This window comes from Salvelinus alpinus, chromosome 7, assembly GCF_045679555.1.
Source record: "Salvelinus alpinus chromosome 7, SLU_Salpinus.1, whole genome shotgun sequence".
Classification (NCBI taxonomy): domain Eukaryota; kingdom Metazoa; phylum Chordata; class Actinopteri; order Salmoniformes; family Salmonidae; genus Salvelinus; species Salvelinus alpinus.
This window is the reverse complement of record NC_092092.1, coordinates 27,100,269-27,119,120: the sequence shown is the minus strand read 5'-3', so window position 1 is coordinate 27,119,120 and position 18,852 is coordinate 27,100,269. Positions and strand designations below refer to the sequence as shown.

Below are 18,852 nucleotides of genomic sequence, written 5' to 3'. Positions count from 1 at the left end.
CATCATGCTTTGGGGCTGTTGTTCTGCAAAGGGACCAGGACGACTGATCCGTGTAAAGGACAGAATGAATGGGGCCATGTATCGTGAGATTTTGAGTGAAAACCTCCTTCCATCAGCAAGGGCATTGAAGATGAAACGTGGCTGGGTCTTTCAGCATGACAATGATCCCAAACACACCGCCCGGGCAACGAAGGAGTGGCTTCGTAAGAAGCATTTCAAGGTCCTGCAGTGGCCTAGCCAGTCTCCAGATCTCAACCCCATAGAAAATCTTTGGAGGGAGTTGAAAGTCCGTGTTGCCCAGCAACAGCCCCAAAACATCACTGCTCTAGAGGAGATCTGCATGGAGGAATGGGCCAAAATACCAGCAACAGTGTGTGAAAACCTTGTGAAGACTTACAGAAAACGTTTGACCTCTGTCATTGCCAACAAAGGGTATATAACAAAGTATTGAGATAAACTTTTGTTATTGACCAAATACTTATTTTCCACCATAATTTGCAAATTAATTAATAAAAAATCCTACAATGTGATTTTCTGGATTTTTTTTCTCATTTTGTCTGTCATAGTTGAAGTGTACCTATAATGAAAATTACAGGCCTCTCTCATCTTTTTAAGTTGGAGAACTTGCACAATTGGTGGCTGACTAAATACTTTTTTGCCCCGCTATATCTTCCATAGGATCAAAAGAAAGGGAGCGCTGCTCTTGGATCAGATTTCTCCATTCAAATCTTACCTCAATATTAGAATAATTTCACAATACTAACCACAGATCAGCTCCTACAGTATCGAAACCTGCTCCAACGACGCACTTAACGACCGTTCTCTCTGCGTGGTGTTTTGGTAATTGAATGTTACATCTTCGGCCATTGTAGAAAAGATGCATAGTTAAAATACTCGTAAGCCTAAAAGTTCCATCGCTATCGGGAAACCGGGCCATGGCCAGTTTTGGGCATTCAGACAAATGATTTGTATAAACCAAGGTTGTCTGATAGAGGGCGCTGTATTAAAAAATATGTGAGCTAAACCAATTTTTATATATATATTCGGAAGTGACTTTATGGAGCAGGTTAGGAGACTTGGGTTAGGGTTAGCTAAGATGCTCTCCTAACTTGCTACGAAAAGTAACTTCCGGTCATATCAATACTCTTATTTAGTCACAACCAATTTTGAAGGCTGCTTTTGCTCCACACCCCCATCATCAGTACCATGGGGCAGATACAATATATACTGTGGCTACATCCTTCCCCCTTACATTTTTACAAATAACTAATTTCGCTATAAAGGGGTATTAAAGGTATATTGTTTTAACATTATGTTGGGCATCATCTCCTAGCTATTATCCAATCTATTACATAATCTATAATCCTGTTACAAACACTTACCAGAATCTCCTCTGTCCTGTTTCTCATCCTCTACGTAAACACAGCGTCAGACTCCGATAACAACTGTGAGGTTCTGATGGCAGGCAAACAGTACCCGTCCATCCAGGAGTTTCCATCAGCCATCCCCAACCACCTGCTGCTGGGCTCCCTGCTGGAACACCTGTGCTTTGTCTATGAGAGTGACCCGACCCGCTCACATATGCTGTTCAAAGGTAAAGAGGATCGACTAAACTCCATCTCTCTGTCAGTAAAACATGAACATTCTCTGGTTGTTGTGTCAAGAGAGGTTAGAATATGATTATTTTCAACTAAGTAACTCGGTAAACTCTGTTTTTGTCTGTGTTTTTGCAACACTTTTGCATCGCTGACTTCGGGAAAGATCATTTTTTTGTGTAAAAAGTCAAAAAAAGAACTTGTGAACAACAACACAGTGAATGACTTCCTTGTCTTTGCTGTCCTCTCCAGCCATTGGTCAGCATTTAGCAGCGAAGAACCTCCTCTCCCCATTAGCCATCAGTGAGGAGTTCAGCACGGTCAGACTTCAATACAACAAAGCCTTCACTGAACTACTGCGTGCTGTCAGCACCTCCTTTTTCCCACAGGTAACACTTGATGTGTCCATCTAGTGATAATGTAATGCGGGACATGCCTGGTCAGATTTCTTGTTTATCATTGATGTTCACTCACTGACCAGTTTTTTTTGCTGCTATTTCAGGGTCAAATGTTATTGAATACAGACACCCAGAGCCTTACGTTAAGGTAAGCTTAGTAACTTTGTTGAGGGCACAGGAGGCTGCTAAGGGGAGGACAGCTTATAATAATAGCTGGAACGGAGCGGACTGAATGGCATCAAACACATGGAAACCATGTGTTGGATGTACAGTACCAGTCGAAAGTTTAGACACAACTACTCATTCAAGGATTTTTCTTTATTTTTACTATTTTCTACAATGTAGAATAATAGTGACGACATCAAAACTATGAAATAACACATATGGAATCATGTAGTCTCCAAAAAAGTGTTAAACAAATCAAAATATATTTTAGATTTTAGATTCTTCAAAGTAGCCACCCTTTGCCTTGATGACAGCTTTGCACACTCTTGACATTCTCTCAACTAGCTTCACCTGGAATGCTTTTCCACCAGTCTGGAAGGAGTTCCCACATATGCTGAGCACTTGTTGGCTGCTTTTCCTTCACTCTGCTGTCCAACTCATCCCAAACCATCTCAGTTGGGTTGAGGTCGGCTGATTGTGGAGGCCAGGTCATCTGATGCAGCACTCCATCACTCTCTTTCTTGGTCAAATAGCCCTTACACAGCCCACAGCCTGGAGGTGTGTTGGGTCATTGTCCTGTTGGAAAAATAAATGATAGTCCCACTAAGCGCAAACCAGATGGGATGGCATATCGCTGCAGAATGCTGTGGTAGCCATGCTGGTTAAGTGTGCCTTGAATTCAAAATAAATCACAGACAGTGTCACCAGCAAAGCACCCCCACACCATCACACTTCCTTCTCCATGCTTCACAGTGGGAACCACACATACGTAGAGCATCCGTTCACCTACTCTGCGTCTCACAAAGACACAGCGGTTGGAACCAAAAATCAAACATTTTGACTTTTCACTGGTCTAATGTCCATTGCTCATGTTTCTTGGCCCAATCAAGTCTCTTCTTCTTTTTGGTGTCCTTTAGTAGCAATTCAACCATGAAGGCCTTATTCACGCAGTCTCCTTTGAGCAGTTGATGTTGAGATGTCTCTTAATTGAACTCTGTGAAGCATTTATTTGGGCTGAAATTACTGAGGTGCAGTTAACTCTAATGAACTTATCCTCTGCAGCAGAGGTAACTCTGGGTCTTCATTTCCTGTGGCGGTCCTCATGAGAGCCAGTTTCATCATGGCGCTTGATGGTTTTTGCGACTGCCTCATGAAGCTGGTTGAGAGAATGTCAAGAGTATGCAGAGCTGTCATCAAGGTAAAGGGTGGCTACTTTGAAGAATCTCAAATATATAATATATTTTGATTTATTTAACACTTTTTTTGGTTACTACATGATTCCATATGTGTTATTTCATGGTTTGATTGTCTTCACTATTATTCTACAATGTAGAAAAAAGTTAAAATAAAGAAAAACCCTTGAATGAGTAGGTATGTCCAAACTTTTGACGGGTACTGTATTTGATACCGTTCCACTCCAGCCATTACCACGAGCCCGTCCTCCCCAATGAAGGTGCCACCAACCTCCTGCAGATGAGGGAAAATGTACTTAATACGATTGTGTTGTCTCACCTAGCTATCTTAAGACGAATGCACTAATTGTAAGTCGCTCTGGATAAGAGGGTCAGCTAAAGACTGAAATAAAAATAAACGTACTGCTGTGTACTTCATGTTGTGAGAAGAACTTGAGGACCTGTTTCTTTACTCATTTTCTTCATCTCACCGTAGACCAAAAGAGGGTCTGTTCCAGGCACAGACGTCTCGCTACCTCAGTGAGTTTGAAGAGCTCTCTAGACTTGGAAAAGGATCCTATGGCAAAGTCTTCAAGGTACGGAACTGTATTGTCAAAATAAAAATCATAGATTAATAAAACCAACAGTGGAATAAATTCCCCCTTTTTAATGTTTTGTCATAGGTAAAAAACAAGCTGGATGGCCAGAAGTATGCTGTGAAGAAAGTTCTCATCAACAATGTTTCAAGGGAAGACTGCATGAAGGTATTTCAAATGTATTGAGTTTTAATGTTCCAAAAATGAGGTATTCTTCAGTGAAGTATTTATGGACACAAGTGAATTTATCAGTCATTTAGTATTTTCCTGTATTTGTTTCAGGTTCTCAGAGAGGTAAAAGTGTTATCCAGTCTTCAGCACATCAATGTAGTAGGCTACCACACTGCCTGGATGGAGCATATCCCACATGCTTTTACTAGTGAGTTCCATTACGTCTTTCCTCTGACATGTTCTAGTATAGAAATTCAAGTGATTTAATTTATTCGTAGCTAACCTCTCTTGTTTTTTCACATTTTACATTTGGTACAATTTCTTTATTTCAGAGCCGGCATCAATACTCTCAGCACTGGAGATGCATGTGCTGCCAGAACGGTACAATTATTATCTCAAATAACTGAATTACAAGACCAATTATTATTCAGTATCATATTAGAAACCTAAACTTGTTTTCCCCCAATCTCACAGCAGTGAGGAGAGTACAGTTAGTAGCAGCGGCTCCTCAATAGTCTTCGCGAGCTCAGATCAGTCAAAGGAGCCAGTGGCCATAGCTAAAGCACCAGTGAGCCTCCCGGTGAAACAGGAGAAGAGCACGCAGGCGGTGTGTCCTAAAACCATGCGCCACGCCCGTTTCCCAGATAACTTTGCCCCCTGTGTGTTGCTGGGACGGTGGGGCCTGACGGGGGACAGCTGCCCTGTGGTCAGCTGGGATAGCTCGGCCCTGTCGGAGGATGACTTAGGAACCAGAAATGGGATAGATCTGAACAACAGCTCCGACATCGACATGGGGAGCGAGCAGTGGGACACGAAATTCCCCGCCAAGGAGGTATTGATACTGTGTAACCTACGTATATAATGGAGCTCAGTAGGAGCAGCACCTCTTATCCTGTTGTTTTAACAAAATCCTCTAATCTTCCAACTCTGAACGTCTACAAATGTCCCCTGTGTACATATAGATCATGAGCAACTGGCGGGCCGCATTATTATGTCAGTCACTGATAGTCAGTCAATTAGCTCATGTCAGCAAAACATTTTTTGTTTACTAAATTAGTTTAGCGGCCAGCTATCTAAACTTGTTATCATTGTTGAATTACCATCCGGGGGGCCCCCTATTGATTTTGTTAGTCAGTCTCACTCCGATATCATATTACAAACTGCAAACCCCTTTCTCCACCCTATGTCAGCGTGTAGAATTGCATGAAATTTGCTATAAAATTGCAAAATCTTCTCTCCTCCCTATGGCAAAATGTGTAGAACTGCACGAAATTAACTCTGAAATGATTTTTATTTTATTTTTAAAAGTCTCTGCTGTCGAGGGGGGCCACTAAGACGTTTGCTCACAATGTGGGGGGGTATGGATGTGGGTACGCAGAACCGCGAGCAACTGCAGCCCCTCATGATGAGTTCCGATTTTTTTGTGGCCCCCACCCCCATCAAAGTTGCCTGATATAGATGATTATTTTACAGATTTTTGGTTAAACTCAGATTTTACTGGACACTATTCTATTTTACTTCCTCAGGTGCAGTTCCATCTCATGCTGTATATCCAGATGCAGCTGTGTGAACGCTCGCTCAAAGACTGGATTTTAGCGCGAACCACCTCACAAAGTGAGCATACATGAACAGTACCAGTCAAAAGTTTGGACACACCTACTTATTCAAGGGTTTTTCTTTATTTTACTATTTTCTACATTGTAGAATAATAGTGAAGACATCAAAACTATGAAATAACACATAGAATCATGTAGTAACCAAAACAATGTTAAACAAATCAAAATATATTTGAGATTCTTCCAGGTGTCCACCCTTTGCCTTGATGACAGCTTTGCAAACTCTTGGCATTCTCTCAACCAGCTTCAACTGGAATGCTTTTCCAAAAGTTTTGAAGGAGTTCCCACATATGCTGAGCACTTGTTGGCTGCTTTTCCTTCACTCTGCGGTCCAACTCATCCCAAACCATCTCAATTGGGTTGAGGTCGGGTGGAGGCCAGGTCATCTGATGCAGCACTCCATTACTCTCCTTCTTGGTCAAATAGCCCTTACATAGCCTGGAGGTGTGTTGGGTCATTGTCCTGTTGAAAAACAAATGATAGTCCGACTAAGCGCAAACCAGATGGGATGGCGTATCATTGCAGAATGCTGTGGTAGTCATGCAGGCTAAATGTACCTTGAATTCTAAATAAATCACTGACAGTGTTACCAGCAAAGCACCACCACACCTGGAATACAAAGCACCCACACGCCACCACCATGCTTCATGGTGGGAACCACACATGCGGAGATCATCCGTTCACCTACCATACGTCTCACATATGGCGGTTGGAACCAAAAATCGCAAATTTGGAATCATCAGACCAAAGGACAGATTTCCACTGGTCTAATGTCCATTTCTCGTGTTTCTTGGCCCAAGCAAGTGTCTTCTTATTGGTGTCCTTTAGTAGTGGTTTCTTTGCTGCAATTCGACCATGAAGGCCTGATTCACGCAGTCCCCTCTGAACAGTTGATGTTGAGATGTCTGTTACTTGAAATCTGTGAAGCATTTATTTGGGCTGCAATTTCTGAGGCTGGTAACTCTAATGAACTTATCCTCTGCAGCAGAGGTAACTCTGGGTCTTCCTTTCGTGTGGCGGTCTTCATGAGAGCCAGTTTCATCATAGTGCTTTTAGCGACTGCATTTGAAGAAACTTTCAAAGTACTTGACATTTCCCAGATTGACTGACCTTCATGTCTTAAAGTAATGATGGACTGTCGTTTCTCTTTGCTTACTTGAGCTGTTCTTGCCATAATATGGACTTGGTATTTTACCAAATAGGGCTAGCTTCTGTATACCACCCCTACCTTGTCACAACACAAGTGTTTGGCTCAAACGCATTAAGAAGGAAATAAATTCCACAAATTAACTTTTAACAAGGCACACCTGTTAATTGAAATGCATTACAGGTGACTAGAGTGTGCAAAGATGTCATCAAGGCAAAGGGTGGCCACTTTGAAGAATCTCAAATATAAAATATATTTAGATTTGTTTAACACTTTTTTGGTTACTACATTAATCTATACGTGCTATTTCATAGTTTTGATGTCTTCACTATTATTCTACAATGTAGAAAATAGTAAAAATAAAGAAAAACCCTGTAATGAATAGGTGTGTCCAAACTTTTCACTGGTACTGTATATAACTTGCACAATGAGATGCACCTCTTTGTTGCTTTGGTTTTTCATGCAACATTTATCACTGTTTTGATTAGGTTTACATTATGCAGAATTTGTTAATGAGTATGTTTTGTCTTTTGTTTTTCAGATCCTTATGGGGCTGTGGACACGAAACAAACCCTCAGCATTCTACATAAAATACTTCAAGGTGTAGAATACATTCACTCTAGAGGAATCATACATAGAGACCTGAAGGTATGTTCTTTGCAAGTGTATATTATTTAATTTCATAAGAAAAAGAAGTGCACCATCAAATAATAACAAAGGAGGTTTTGCCGCTCTCTGATGAGATTGATCACGTGTGAACCTCTCCATATCTCTGGAGGTTCATTGAATATGTTGAGGTAATGTGTGTTAAAATGTAAAAGTAACATGCTGTAGCCTTCATCTCCTTGGACAGGAGGAGTTAGACTCCTTGAGGCATGGTGAAGTCCTCCATATTGGGAAAGCGGGGGAACCGAGGTGGGATGTCATCACCCTCCTTAACAAACATGACATCACATGCGTTTTCCCAATGGTTAAACACAAAGTCATGCACCCTGTCTGGTAGTACCTGCTTCAGGCATTCTCTACCATGACTCTTCCAATAGCGTTGGTAGATGTGGATCTTACATATGTCCATGAGGCTCCTAGGCTGCTGACACAGGTTCAGTAGCTGGTCCCGCTGGTCAAAGTACTCTGGGAGCATTAAAGAGCTGGGCAGGTGGCCATCTCTGTTGCTGATGGTCAGGGGGTAGGTCATGGTGAGGAGCTTCCACAGCAGAGAGGTGTGCCTCAGGTTGAGCTTCTGATCCAGGTACAGGAAGAGGCAGTTTTCCCCTGCGGTTGTCAGCTGGTTGATGTCCGCTCCATACTTCAGGAGGAGCACCACCACGGCCTCGTGGCCACCGTTACAGGCCTCGTGCAGGGCCGTGCGCCCGGCATGGTTCACTGTGTTCGGGTCAGCCCCCTGATCCAGCAGCTCAATGATACAGCCCAGGTCCACTCCCAGGGCCTTCACTGGCTTGTTGGTCGCCGCCAGGGCAGCCAGGTGGAGGGGGCTGTTACCTGACTTACTCATCACCTTCAAAGCAAACTATATTTAAAATGTGCACTTCTAAACATCAGTAAAGCTTGACAGCAGGAGTTGAAAATGGGTTACATAAAACACAAATAACTAAGAAACTAAAAACCTTGTTGACATCGGCCCCAAGCTTGATCAGGCTGGCTGTCATTTCTGTATTGAGGATCCCGGCAGCCATATGCAGTGGCATCATCCCAAAGTGGTCGATGGTGTTGATTTTGGCGCCGTGGCTCGCCAGGATGCTGATAGCGGGCAGGGCTCCGTAGCGAACGGACAGATGAAGCGCGGTGTGGCGGCCGTCACTGTCCACCTAGAATTTTGTAATTGTATTTACTATGGATCCCCACTAGCTCTTCCTGGGGTCCGGCAAAATTAAGGCAGTTATACAATTTTCAAAAACATTACAAAACATTAATTACAGAATTCACAACACTGTGTGCCCTCAGCCCCATACTCCACTACCACATATCTACAACCCAAAATCCATGTGTATGTGTGTGTATAGTGCGTATGTTATCGTGTGTGTGTGTGTGTGTATGCATGTGCCTATGTTTGTGTTGCTTCACAGTCCCCGCTGTTCCATAAGGTGTATTTTTACCTGCTTTTTAAATCTGATTCTACTGCTTGCATCAGTTACCTGATGTGGAATACAGTTCCATGTGGTCATGGCTCTATGTAGTACTGTGTGCCTCCCATAGTCTGTTCTGGATTTGGGACTGTGAAGAGACCTCTGGTGGCGTGTCTTGTGGGGTATGCATGGGTGTCTGAGCTGTGTGCTAATAGTTTAAACAGACAGCTCGTGCATTCAGCATGTCAATTCCTCTCACAAATACCAGTAGGGATGAAGTCAATCTCTACTTTGAGCCAGGAGAGATTGACATGCATATTATTAATGTTTTCTCTCTGTGTACATCCAAGAGCCAGCCGTGCTGCCCTGTTCTGAGCCAATTGCAATTTTCCTAAGACCCTCTTTGTGGCACCTGACCACATGACTGAACAGTAGTCAAGGTGTGACAAAACTAGAGCCTATAGGACCTGCCTTGTTCATAGTGCTGTTAAGAAGGTAGAACAGCGCTTTATTATGGACAGACTTCTTCCCATTTTAGCTACTGTTGTATCAATGTTTTGATCATGACAGTTTATAATCCAGGGTTAATCCAAGCAGTTTAGTAACCTCAATTTGCTCAATTTCCACATTATTTATTACAAGATGTAGTTGAGGTTTAGAGTTTAGTGAATGATTTGTCCCAAATACAATGCTTTTAGTTTTTGAAATATTTAGGACTAACTTATTCCTTGCCACCCATTCTGAAAATGCAGCTCTTTGTTAAGTGTTGCAGTCATTTCAGTTGCTGTAGTAGCTGACGTGTATAGTGTTGAGTCATCCGTATACATAGACACACTGGCTTTACTCAAAGCCAGCGGCATGTCATTTAGTAAAGAAAAGTAAGGGGCCTAGACAGCTGTCCTGGGGAATTCCTGATTCAGCAAAAAAAGAAACATCCTCTCACTGTCATGTGTAAATATTTGTATGAACATAACAAGATTCAACAACTGAGACAAACTGAACAAGTTCCACAGACATGTGACTAACAGAAATGGAATAATGTGTCCTTGAACAAAGGGGGGGGTCAAAATCAAAAGTAACAATCAGTATCTGGTGTGGCCACCAGCTGCATTAATTAAGTACTGCAGTGCATCTCCTCATGGACTGCACCAGATTTGCCAGTTCTTGCTGTAAGATGTTACCCCACTCTTCCACCAAGGCACCTGCAAGTTCCCAGACATTTCTGGGGGGAATGGCCCTAGCCCTCACCCTCCGATCCAACAGGTCCCAGATGTGCTCAATGGGATTGAGAGCCGGGCTCTTCGCTGGCCATGGCAGAACACTGACATTCCTGTCTTGCAGGAAATCACGCACAGAACGAGCAGTATGGCTGGTGGCATTGTCATGCTGGAGGGTCATGTCAGGATGAGCCTGCAGGAAGGGTACCACATGAGGGAGGAGGATGTCTTCCCTGTAACTCACAGCGTAGAGATTGCCTGCAATGACAACAAGCTCAGTCCGATGATGCTGTGACACACCGCCCCAGACCATGACAGACCCTCCACCTCCAAATCAATCCCGCTCCAGAGTACAGGTCTCGGTGTAACGCTCATTCCTTCGACGATAAACGCAAATCCGACCATCACCCCTGGTGAGACAAAACCGTGACTCAAAACCGCGGCACTTTTTGCCAGTCCTGTCTGGTCCAGCGATGGTGTGTTTGTGCCCATGGGCGACGTTGTTGCCGGTGATGTCTTGTGAGGACCTGCCTTACAACAGGCCTACAAGCCCTCAGTCCAGCCTCTCTCAGCCAATTGCGGACAGTCTGAGCACTGATGGAGGGATTGTGCGTTCCTGGTGTAACTCGGGCAGTTGTTGTTGCCACCACACCTGCGGGACAGGTACAGATGTACTGATCCTGTGCAGGTATTTGTTACACGTGGTCTGCCACTGCGTCTCACAGTACGGACATTGCAATTTATTTTCCTGGCCACATCTGCAGTCCTCATGCCTCCTTGCAGCATGCCTAATGCACGTTCACGCAGATGAGCAGGGACCCTGGGCATCTTTCTTTTGTTTTTTTTCAGTCAGTAGAAAGGCTTTTTTTTTGTCCTAAGTTTTCATAACTGTGACCTTAATTACTACCGTCTATAAGCTGTTAGTGTCTTAACAACCGTTCAACAGGTGCATGTTCATTAATTGTTTATGGTTCATTGAACAAGCATGGGAAACAGTGTTTAAACCCTTTACAATGAAGATCTGTGAAGTTATTTGGATTTTTACGAATTATCTTTGAAAGACAGGTTCCTGAAAAAGGGACGTTTCTTTTTTTGTTGAGATTATTTGGCAATATCAGTAGTTTTTGTAATGAATGAGCCATCTGATTCAATGAATGATGAAGCTGAGTTTGCCATTTTCCCCTAAATTTAATTTAAGGTGCTCCAAAGCTTGGATCAAAATGTGGCTTAGGTGGTGGGCGTGGCCATGGCCAATGATGAGGTTGCCAGCCGTAAAGTTAGGAGGCCCTCCGGTTGACCGCAGTGACACAATTTTTCTGTTTTAAAGCTATTTTCTTGCAATTCTACACATTTGGCCATGGCTTATGGGCATTTCCATCTAAAAGGACCCATGAGCATCAACATGTGAAGTTCATAAGAGCATTGGGTGTCAAATGGGTTTGAAATGATAGTTGAGTCTTATATAGTTTTGGGAAATGGAAAAACCTTCTTAAACCATTTTCCATCTTAAAAATTAGGCATGAGTAAAAGCTTTTGATTTCTGGATAAACAGATGGAAAATGGGTCTTAGAAAATATCTACCAGAAAAAGCCTTAAAAGTTATCAAAAATACATTAAAATACAATAATGTTGTCATAAAGAAGATCCCTGCCAACTAATATCAACACTTTTATATTTAGTTTTGGAGAATTTGCTTACCTTCTGTAAGTTTAAGAAATATTGCCTTGCAATTCCGTTACCAAAAACCGGCATATCTTTAGGATATTTTCAAATTTTTCTCCCTCATGAGGAGGGAGGATAATGTAAACAAAAGTAACAAGTAATGGTAGACCTACCAATTAGTTATAGTGATTTTACTGATATCAATTTTGTTTATGAATTATTAAGTGATTCAAACTCGTAATTCCATTACGTAATTGGTAATGGACATTCCCAAAAAATCTGTAACGGATTTACTGCAACTGAATTGGCTACAATGGGAAATCAATACAGTCACAAACCACAGTTGGGTCACATGCTACAGTCCTCCCTTTCAGTGCCATACTGTTATGTTCAGCTCCCTACTCTTTTCTTTGTCTTTCTGTTGGTATAACCAAGAATGTTAAAACAGTCTGAGTATGGACAACCCCTCTCTTCTCTCTCTCTCTCTCTTTCTCTCTGCTTATCTCTCACTCTCCAGCCCTTACTGACACCTACCCATGAGCCCCCTCTCTTTCTGTAATTATGTTACTGTAATTCCACTTCACTTAGTGTAGTTAAATAACCAACATTTATTTTTCAAACTGTCATAGCTGACACCCTGTTCTTTCAGCAGACATCTTTGAATCTTAATTCAGAGCAGATATTTAAGAATTTTTTGAAAATGTTGTTGCATGAAAACTTGAAGGGGATTTTAAAGTAATTCTGCACAGTTATTCCACCAAATTTAGTTTTTGTGAACTAAGTGCATAGAGTTGTATGGTTTTTCAATGGTTTTTGTTTGGCATACATTTTAAAGTGAAAACAGAGTCAAAGCGTAATTCTGTTACAGTGGAATTGCCCTTATGTTATCTGAGTGATTCAAACATTATAGCAAAATCAATGGGGGCCCTATGCCATGACAAAAATACTCCTTAATGTATAATTTTTTTAATGTGAGATTCTCCCCGACTGTCTAGCTTTTATTTGGGTGATTGTTAGTTGTCAAAGATTATCTTATTAAAAATATGTAGGTCCATTACCTTTTCTACATACTTCATCTGGTTTTAGTCGTTTTAAGTTTACACTTAAAAACGTTTTTCAGTTTTCCATCCCCAAAAACATTTTTATTTTTTTATTTACTTCTTTACTCTATGGACAACCCAAAACTTTTCTATGCAGAAAAACCCCTGTTTATGACTTCTAGTTTAATTCCAATTGGCTGCGTTTAGACAGGCAGCCCGATTCTGATCTTCTTTTGACAAATCTGAATAAGATCTGATGTGAAATGATCTAATGTGATTGGTCAAAAGACCAGTTAGTGGAAAAAAATAGCAGAATTGGGCTGCTTGTGTAAACGCAGCCCTTTAGGCACAGACCTTGGCTCAGCTTGAACCCTTGGGTGTAAATTCAAAACGGACAATAAGATCAGCATCTCTACAGGCAACTTCATCATGCTTTGTGTTTACCCTTGAATAATTGGGGTAGTATATGCATCATGTTTTCAACATAGGGATGGAACAATTTTAGATTACATTTTCAATTAACCAATCAATCAATTACCTCTGCGTTGATGTTGACTCCGTGGTTGCAGAGCACCCTGAGGCAGGCCTCGGCCCGGTGCTGCATGGACATCATGGCCGTCTCAAACTTGGTGCGTGGCTTGGGCCAGGAGGCCAGGATGGTGGGCCAGTGGGTGATCACCAGGTGCAGGGCGTTGCGCCCTCGCTGGTCCCTGGAGGTCGCAAGGAGCACATGGGGGAAATGGTCTTGTCAGAATGGTTTTGTTTTGCTGGTGGTGATTTTTTTTTTCACATAAAAGGAGATTACTGAGACTTGTGGTGCCACTTCCAAATACTGGCATTACTCATAGAGCTTTTTTCATGTTTTAGGACATTTGGAATGGTCATGCTGGAGTTTAGGGGTGTAACTCAATAGTCTAATGTTGCTTAGTTATACAGAGCAGCATTATCGTTCGAAAGCTCTAATATGGTCATCCCTTTTCAGTGTATGACTTAAACCAGTGGAACCTGTTCATATAGGGATACCTGATCTCCGGGTCTGCCCCAGCAGAGAGAAGGCTCTCAAGGCTCTTCGCTCTCCTGTAAGATGCAGCCAGGTGGAGGGGGAGAATTGCCAAGCCCTGTAGGCAATGAGCGAGAGAGAACTTGTTTAAAGACTTAGAAAAACATGTTAGGAATGCTAAATGTTTGTTACCGAACAGGCTGGGGGACATCTGGAGGTCAGGGCCCCCAGATAGCATATTAACACGTCATAAGCATGGCAAAATGTGTAGAATTGCAGGGAATTAGCTTTAAAACTGCACAATTTTCTCTCCGCCTCGTGGCAAAATGTGTACAATTACAGGAAATTTGCTTTAAAACAGCACAATTTTCTCTCATTGTCATGGCAAAATGTGAAAAATAGCATGAGATAAGCTATACAACAGCACCTTTTTCTCTCTGCCTCATAGTAAAATGTGTTGGAGTGCATGAAGTTTGCTGTTCCCTAACTTGTTATGTATTGTATTTTATGTATGTTGTATGCAACATAGATTTTGCAATGGATATTTGAACGAGAGGGATAGCTGGGCCCAAAATCTGTATTCTCCAGCAGGTGGCGTTTTTTTTGTACTTTTTCTTCGCTCACAAAGCGAGGAGTTTTTGTATTGGAGGTCAATGAGTGTCGAATCTGGTTAACAAAAAATGGACTGGTTTATTTGCTATGTATGGCTTATTTGATCGAATATAAATTTCGTAATGCGTAACTTGTTACGAGTGTAGAGATAGATATAAGTAGGCCACTTGACATCCTGGCAACATTTAGAAAACACTTTATGTCGGTGTTGTGCCTGTTGTTCACACGCGTATCAGCCCCTCATTGGCTAGAATGGCCCCACTTCAGTATCTATTCAGTATAATGGCTAATCTATGAGTAAACTAAATAACGTAGCTATTACGCATGCTCAGTTTTGGAGGTCTGGGAGTTTTTGGTTAATAACTCCAGATTGCAGGAAATATTTTGTATCATACCGTTAGAGAATACCATGTCTGAAGTTTTTATTGTGGGTTACCTTTGAAAGGATTTCATGAAGAAGTCCCGTTGTTCTTAAATCGATGTAAAAGTTGGACCCCCGTTTTTGGATAAAATCGTTAATACGCGCCAGGTCTTCTATCAAGATTGCATCATATAATTCAGCATCTGAAAAGTTGACGTTCGTATCCATACCCCATAGCTAGAAGATCAAGGTCCTACTAAAGTGTCGTTCGCTTTGCTCTACATTATTGAAAACTTACACGTTTTAAGGCTCTTTGTAAATGTCAGTTATCGTGAAATGCTGGTTTTCAGCCTCAACGGTAGCCTCTGAGCAAACAGTAAATTACAGCGCTGTACTCTGTCAGTGCTCTGATATTTTTTCTCAAGAAGGCAGTAATAAGCACGTTTGGAAACGTCATCATGCATCGCTGGTGACAGCTGTCGATATGATGATGTTGGTGCCTCTCCTATGGCTGATTCCACTGACGAAAATAACAACCTGTATGTAATATTACGCGTAGGCATATCCTACCTGAGCATTTTCATGATAATAATAAGAACTTTATTTGTAAAAAATAATAATAATTTAAACAACGCATAGACGTGCCATATAGTCCTACTGCAGCTGATAGTTATTCCCTGTGAACGATTTAGAATTTTGAGGGGCCTATATATTTAGGCTAGCGAAAATGGCATGTTTTTCAACACTTACCTGTCTTTGAAGTGTAGAAAAAACAGTACAGTATTTCCAAATCTGAACAGGCTCATTGACAGGGTGAGATCTTAAAAGCTTGATAATACTAGACACATCTCCTTTGACTATTGCTTCGTGAATTTTAAACTGCAAATGATCAAATTCACCGGGGACTCCATCGCTGAATCTGATTTTCTTATTAAGCTGTAGTTTATAATGCATGCAATAGGGACTAAGGCAAGGTTTGTTACTAATATTACCCATTTTAAATAAAAAATAAAAGTTAAACAATATACTAAAGCAGTAACGTGGCCTAGAGGTAATGACAAAATAGAATTACGCATTGTATAGAAGAATCCCTGTTTTAGAATCTCCTGTAGCATTATGACCTCACACTCAACATAAAAATGGGATATTATGTGAATATTTTACATTTTGTATGATTTTGATTTACAGCCCAGGAATATTTTCCTGCATGGACATGACTGCCATGTGAGGATTGGAGACTTTGGACTGGCTTGCAGGGATATAATGATGGATGACAAGGAAAAACCACCCTCCACCTCACAGAACACTGGTGAAAAACGGATTTAATCTATTCTTCTAATCTGTCTCTGTCACCACAAGCTCAATGGTTGTTACAATATATATGTAAACATTTAACATCTCAAGAGATGTATACAATGTATCAAATCAAAGTAGATCCATTGTACACTTGTGTCCATGTGTAGTTCTTGAAATCACCAGAAGATGGTGCTATGGGTTTGTGTAACTAAATCCCTTTTATGGCATTGCACTGAACTTGACCCACACATTTCCCCTGGCTGGCTCTGGTCCTGTGTGTGTTCTTGATATGCTTGTAATCTTTCTGCAGGTTCCTCTCACACCACTGGAGTGGGGACATTTGTTTACGCAGCACCTGAACAACTGGAGGGTTCCCACTATGATTCAAGGGTGAGTCATCTCCATAATATCAGAAATATATACACTACCGTTCAAAAGTTTGGGGTCACTTAGAAATGTCCTTGTTTTTGAAAGAAAAGCAATTTTTTTGTCCATTAAAATAACATCAAATTGATCAGAATACAGTGTAGACATTGTTAATGTTGTAAATGACCATTGTAGCTGGAAGCGGCTGATTTTTAATGGAATATCTACATAGGCGTACAGAGGACCATTATCAGCAACCATCACTCCTGTATTCCAATGGCACGTTGTGTTAGCTAATCCAAGTTTATAATTTTAAAAGGCTAATTGATCATTAGAAAAACCTTTTGCAATTATGTTAGCACAGCTGAAAACTGTTGTTCTGATTAAAGAAGCAATAAAACTGGCCTTCTTTAGACTAGTTGAGTATCTGGAGCATCAGCATTTGTGGGTTCGATTACAGGCTCAAAATAGCCAGAAACAAAGACCTTTCATCTGAAACTCGTCAGTCTATTCTTGTTCTGAGAAATGAAGGCTATTCATTAAGGCTATTCATTCACTATCCAGCTATAATAGTCATTTACAACATTAACAATGTCTACACTGTATTTGTGATCAATCTGATGTTATTTTAATGGACAAAAAATGAGCTTTTCTTTCAAAAACATTTCTAAGTGACCCCAAACTTTTGAATGGTAGTGTATATAAACTCAGCAAAAAGTAACCGTCCTCTCACTGTCAACTGCGTTTATTTTCAGCAAACTTAACATGTGTAAATATTTGTATGAACATAACAAGATTCAACAACTGAGACATAAACTGAACAAGTTCCACAGACATGTGACAAACAGAAATGTAATAATGTGTCCCTGAACAAAGGGGGGGTTAAGTACTGCAGTGCATCTCTTCCTCATGGACTGCACCAGATTTGCCAGTTCTTGCTGTGAGATGTACCCCACTCTTCCACCAAGGCACCTGCAAGTTCCCAGACATTTCTGGGGGGAATGGCCCTAGCCCTCACCCTCCGATCCAACAGGACCCAGACGTGCTCAATGGGTTTGAGATCCGGGCTCTTCACTGGCCATGGCAGAACACTGACATTCCTGTCTTGCAGGAAATCACGCACAGAACGAGCAGTATGGCTGGTGGCATTGTCATGCTGGAGGGTCATGTCAGGATGAGCCTGCAGGAAGGGTACCACATGAGGGAGGAGGATGTCTTCCCTGTAATGGACAGCGTTGAGATTGCCTGCAATGACAACAAGCTCAGTCCGATGATGCTGTGACACACCGCCCCAGACCATGACGGACCCTCCACCTCCAAATCGATCCCGCTCCAGAGTACAGGCCTCGGTGTAACGCTCATTCCTTCGACGATAAACGCGAATCCAACCATCACCCCTGGTGAGACAAAACCGCGACTCGTCAGTGAAGAGCACTTTTTGCCAGTCCTGTCTGGTCCAGCGACGGTGGGTTTGTGCCCATAGGCAACGTTGTTGCTGGTGATATCTTGTGAGGACCTGCCTTACAACAGGCCTACAGGCCCTCAGTCCAGCCTCTCTCAGCCTATTGCGGACTGTCTGAGCACTGATGGAGTAATTGTGTGTTCCTAGTGTAACTCGGGCAGTTGTTGTTGCCATCCTGTACCTGTCCCGCAGGTGTGATGTTCGGATGTACCGATCCAGTGCAGGTGTTGTTACACGTGGTCTGCCACTGCGAGGAAGATCAGCTGTCCGTCCTGTCTCCCTGTAGTTCTGTCTTAGGCGTTTCACAGTACGGACATTGCAATTTATTGCCCTGGCCACATCTGCAGTCCTCATGCCTCCTTGCAGCATGCCTAAGGCACGTTCACACAGATGAGAAGGGACCCTGGGCATCTTTCTTTTGCTGTTTTGCAGAGTCAGTAGAAAGGCCTCTTTAGTGTCCTAAGTTTTCATAACTGTGACCTTAATTTCCAACACTAAGCTGTTAGTGTCTTAATGACCGTTCCACAGGTGCATGTTCATTAATTGTTTATGCTTTATTGAACAAGCTTGGAAAACCGTGTTTAAACCCTTTACAATGTAGTTATTTGGATTTTTACGAATTATCTTTGAAAGACAGGGTCCTGTAAAAGGGACGTTTCTTTTTTTGCTGAGTTTGTATATATATATATATTTCTTATTATTATGATATATGTATTTTTTGTTATGTTATTTTTTTAAATTGAACCATTCTTTAACTAGGCAAGTCAGTTAAGAACAAATTATTATTTACAACGATGGCCTACCCTGTCCAAACCCGGACGATGCTGGGCCATTTATGCGCCGCACTATGGGACTCCCAATCATGGCCAGATGGAATACAGCCTGGATTCAA

General features: G+C 41.8%; 2 protein-coding genes across 4 annotated transcripts in view; one reads left to right on the top strand and one right to left on the bottom strand.

Moving 5' to 3' along the window:
• LOC139580711 (eukaryotic translation initiation factor 2-alpha kinase 1-like) overlaps positions 1–18,852 on the top strand; it is a 39,280-nt gene that overhangs the window by 17,543 nt on the left and 2,885 nt on the right. For 2 of the 3 annotated variants that reach the window (XM_071409645.1, XM_071409647.1), the window contains exons 2-13: positions 1,427–1,594; positions 1,848–1,984; positions 2,098–2,141; positions 3,827–3,926; positions 4,014–4,094; positions 4,209–4,305; positions 4,430–4,478; positions 4,572–4,929; positions 5,624–5,711; positions 7,402–7,508; positions 16,025–16,145; positions 16,443–16,522. In XM_071409645.1, coding sequence (XP_071265746.1) covers positions 1,427–1,594; positions 1,848–1,984; positions 2,098–2,141; positions 3,827–3,926; positions 4,014–4,094; positions 4,209–4,305; positions 4,430–4,478; positions 4,572–4,929; positions 5,624–5,711; positions 7,402–7,508; positions 16,025–16,145; positions 16,443–16,522 — 1,430 coding nt within the window. The remainder of the gene's footprint in view (positions 1–1,426; positions 1,595–1,847; positions 1,985–2,097; positions 2,142–3,826; positions 3,927–4,013; positions 4,095–4,208; positions 4,306–4,429; positions 4,479–4,571; positions 4,930–5,623; positions 5,712–7,401; positions 7,509–16,024; positions 16,146–16,442; positions 16,523–18,852) is intronic. The other variant, XM_071409646.1, reaches the window with a different exon arrangement.
• LOC139580246 (ankyrin repeat domain-containing protein 61-like) lies at positions 7,539–15,064 on the bottom strand. The gene is made up of 5 exons (XM_071408799.1): positions 14,912–15,064; positions 13,887–13,981; positions 13,402–13,573; positions 8,486–8,686; positions 7,539–8,376 (listed from the first exon to the last, which is right to left on the bottom strand). Exons 1-5 carry the CDS (start codon positions 15,062–15,064, stop codon positions 7,720–7,722), a joined length of 1,278 nt encoding a protein of 425 aa, XP_071264900.1. The 3' UTR covers positions 7,539–7,719.

Bases quoted from the DNA above. Each gene is read 5' to 3' on its own strand.
- LOC139580246 (XM_071408799.1), bottom strand. From the start codon at position 15,064: ATGGATACGAACGTCAACTTTTCAGATGCTGAATTATATGATGCAATC. The intron at 13,982-14,911 runs GTAACCCACAAT...CATTGCCTACAG, and splicing joins TTCATGAAATCCTTTCAAAG to GGCTTGGCAATTCTCCCCCT. The intron at 8,377-8,485 runs GTTTTTAGTTTC...TTTGCTTTGAAG, and splicing joins TTGGGGCCGATGTCAACAAG to GTGATGAGTAAGTCAGGTAA.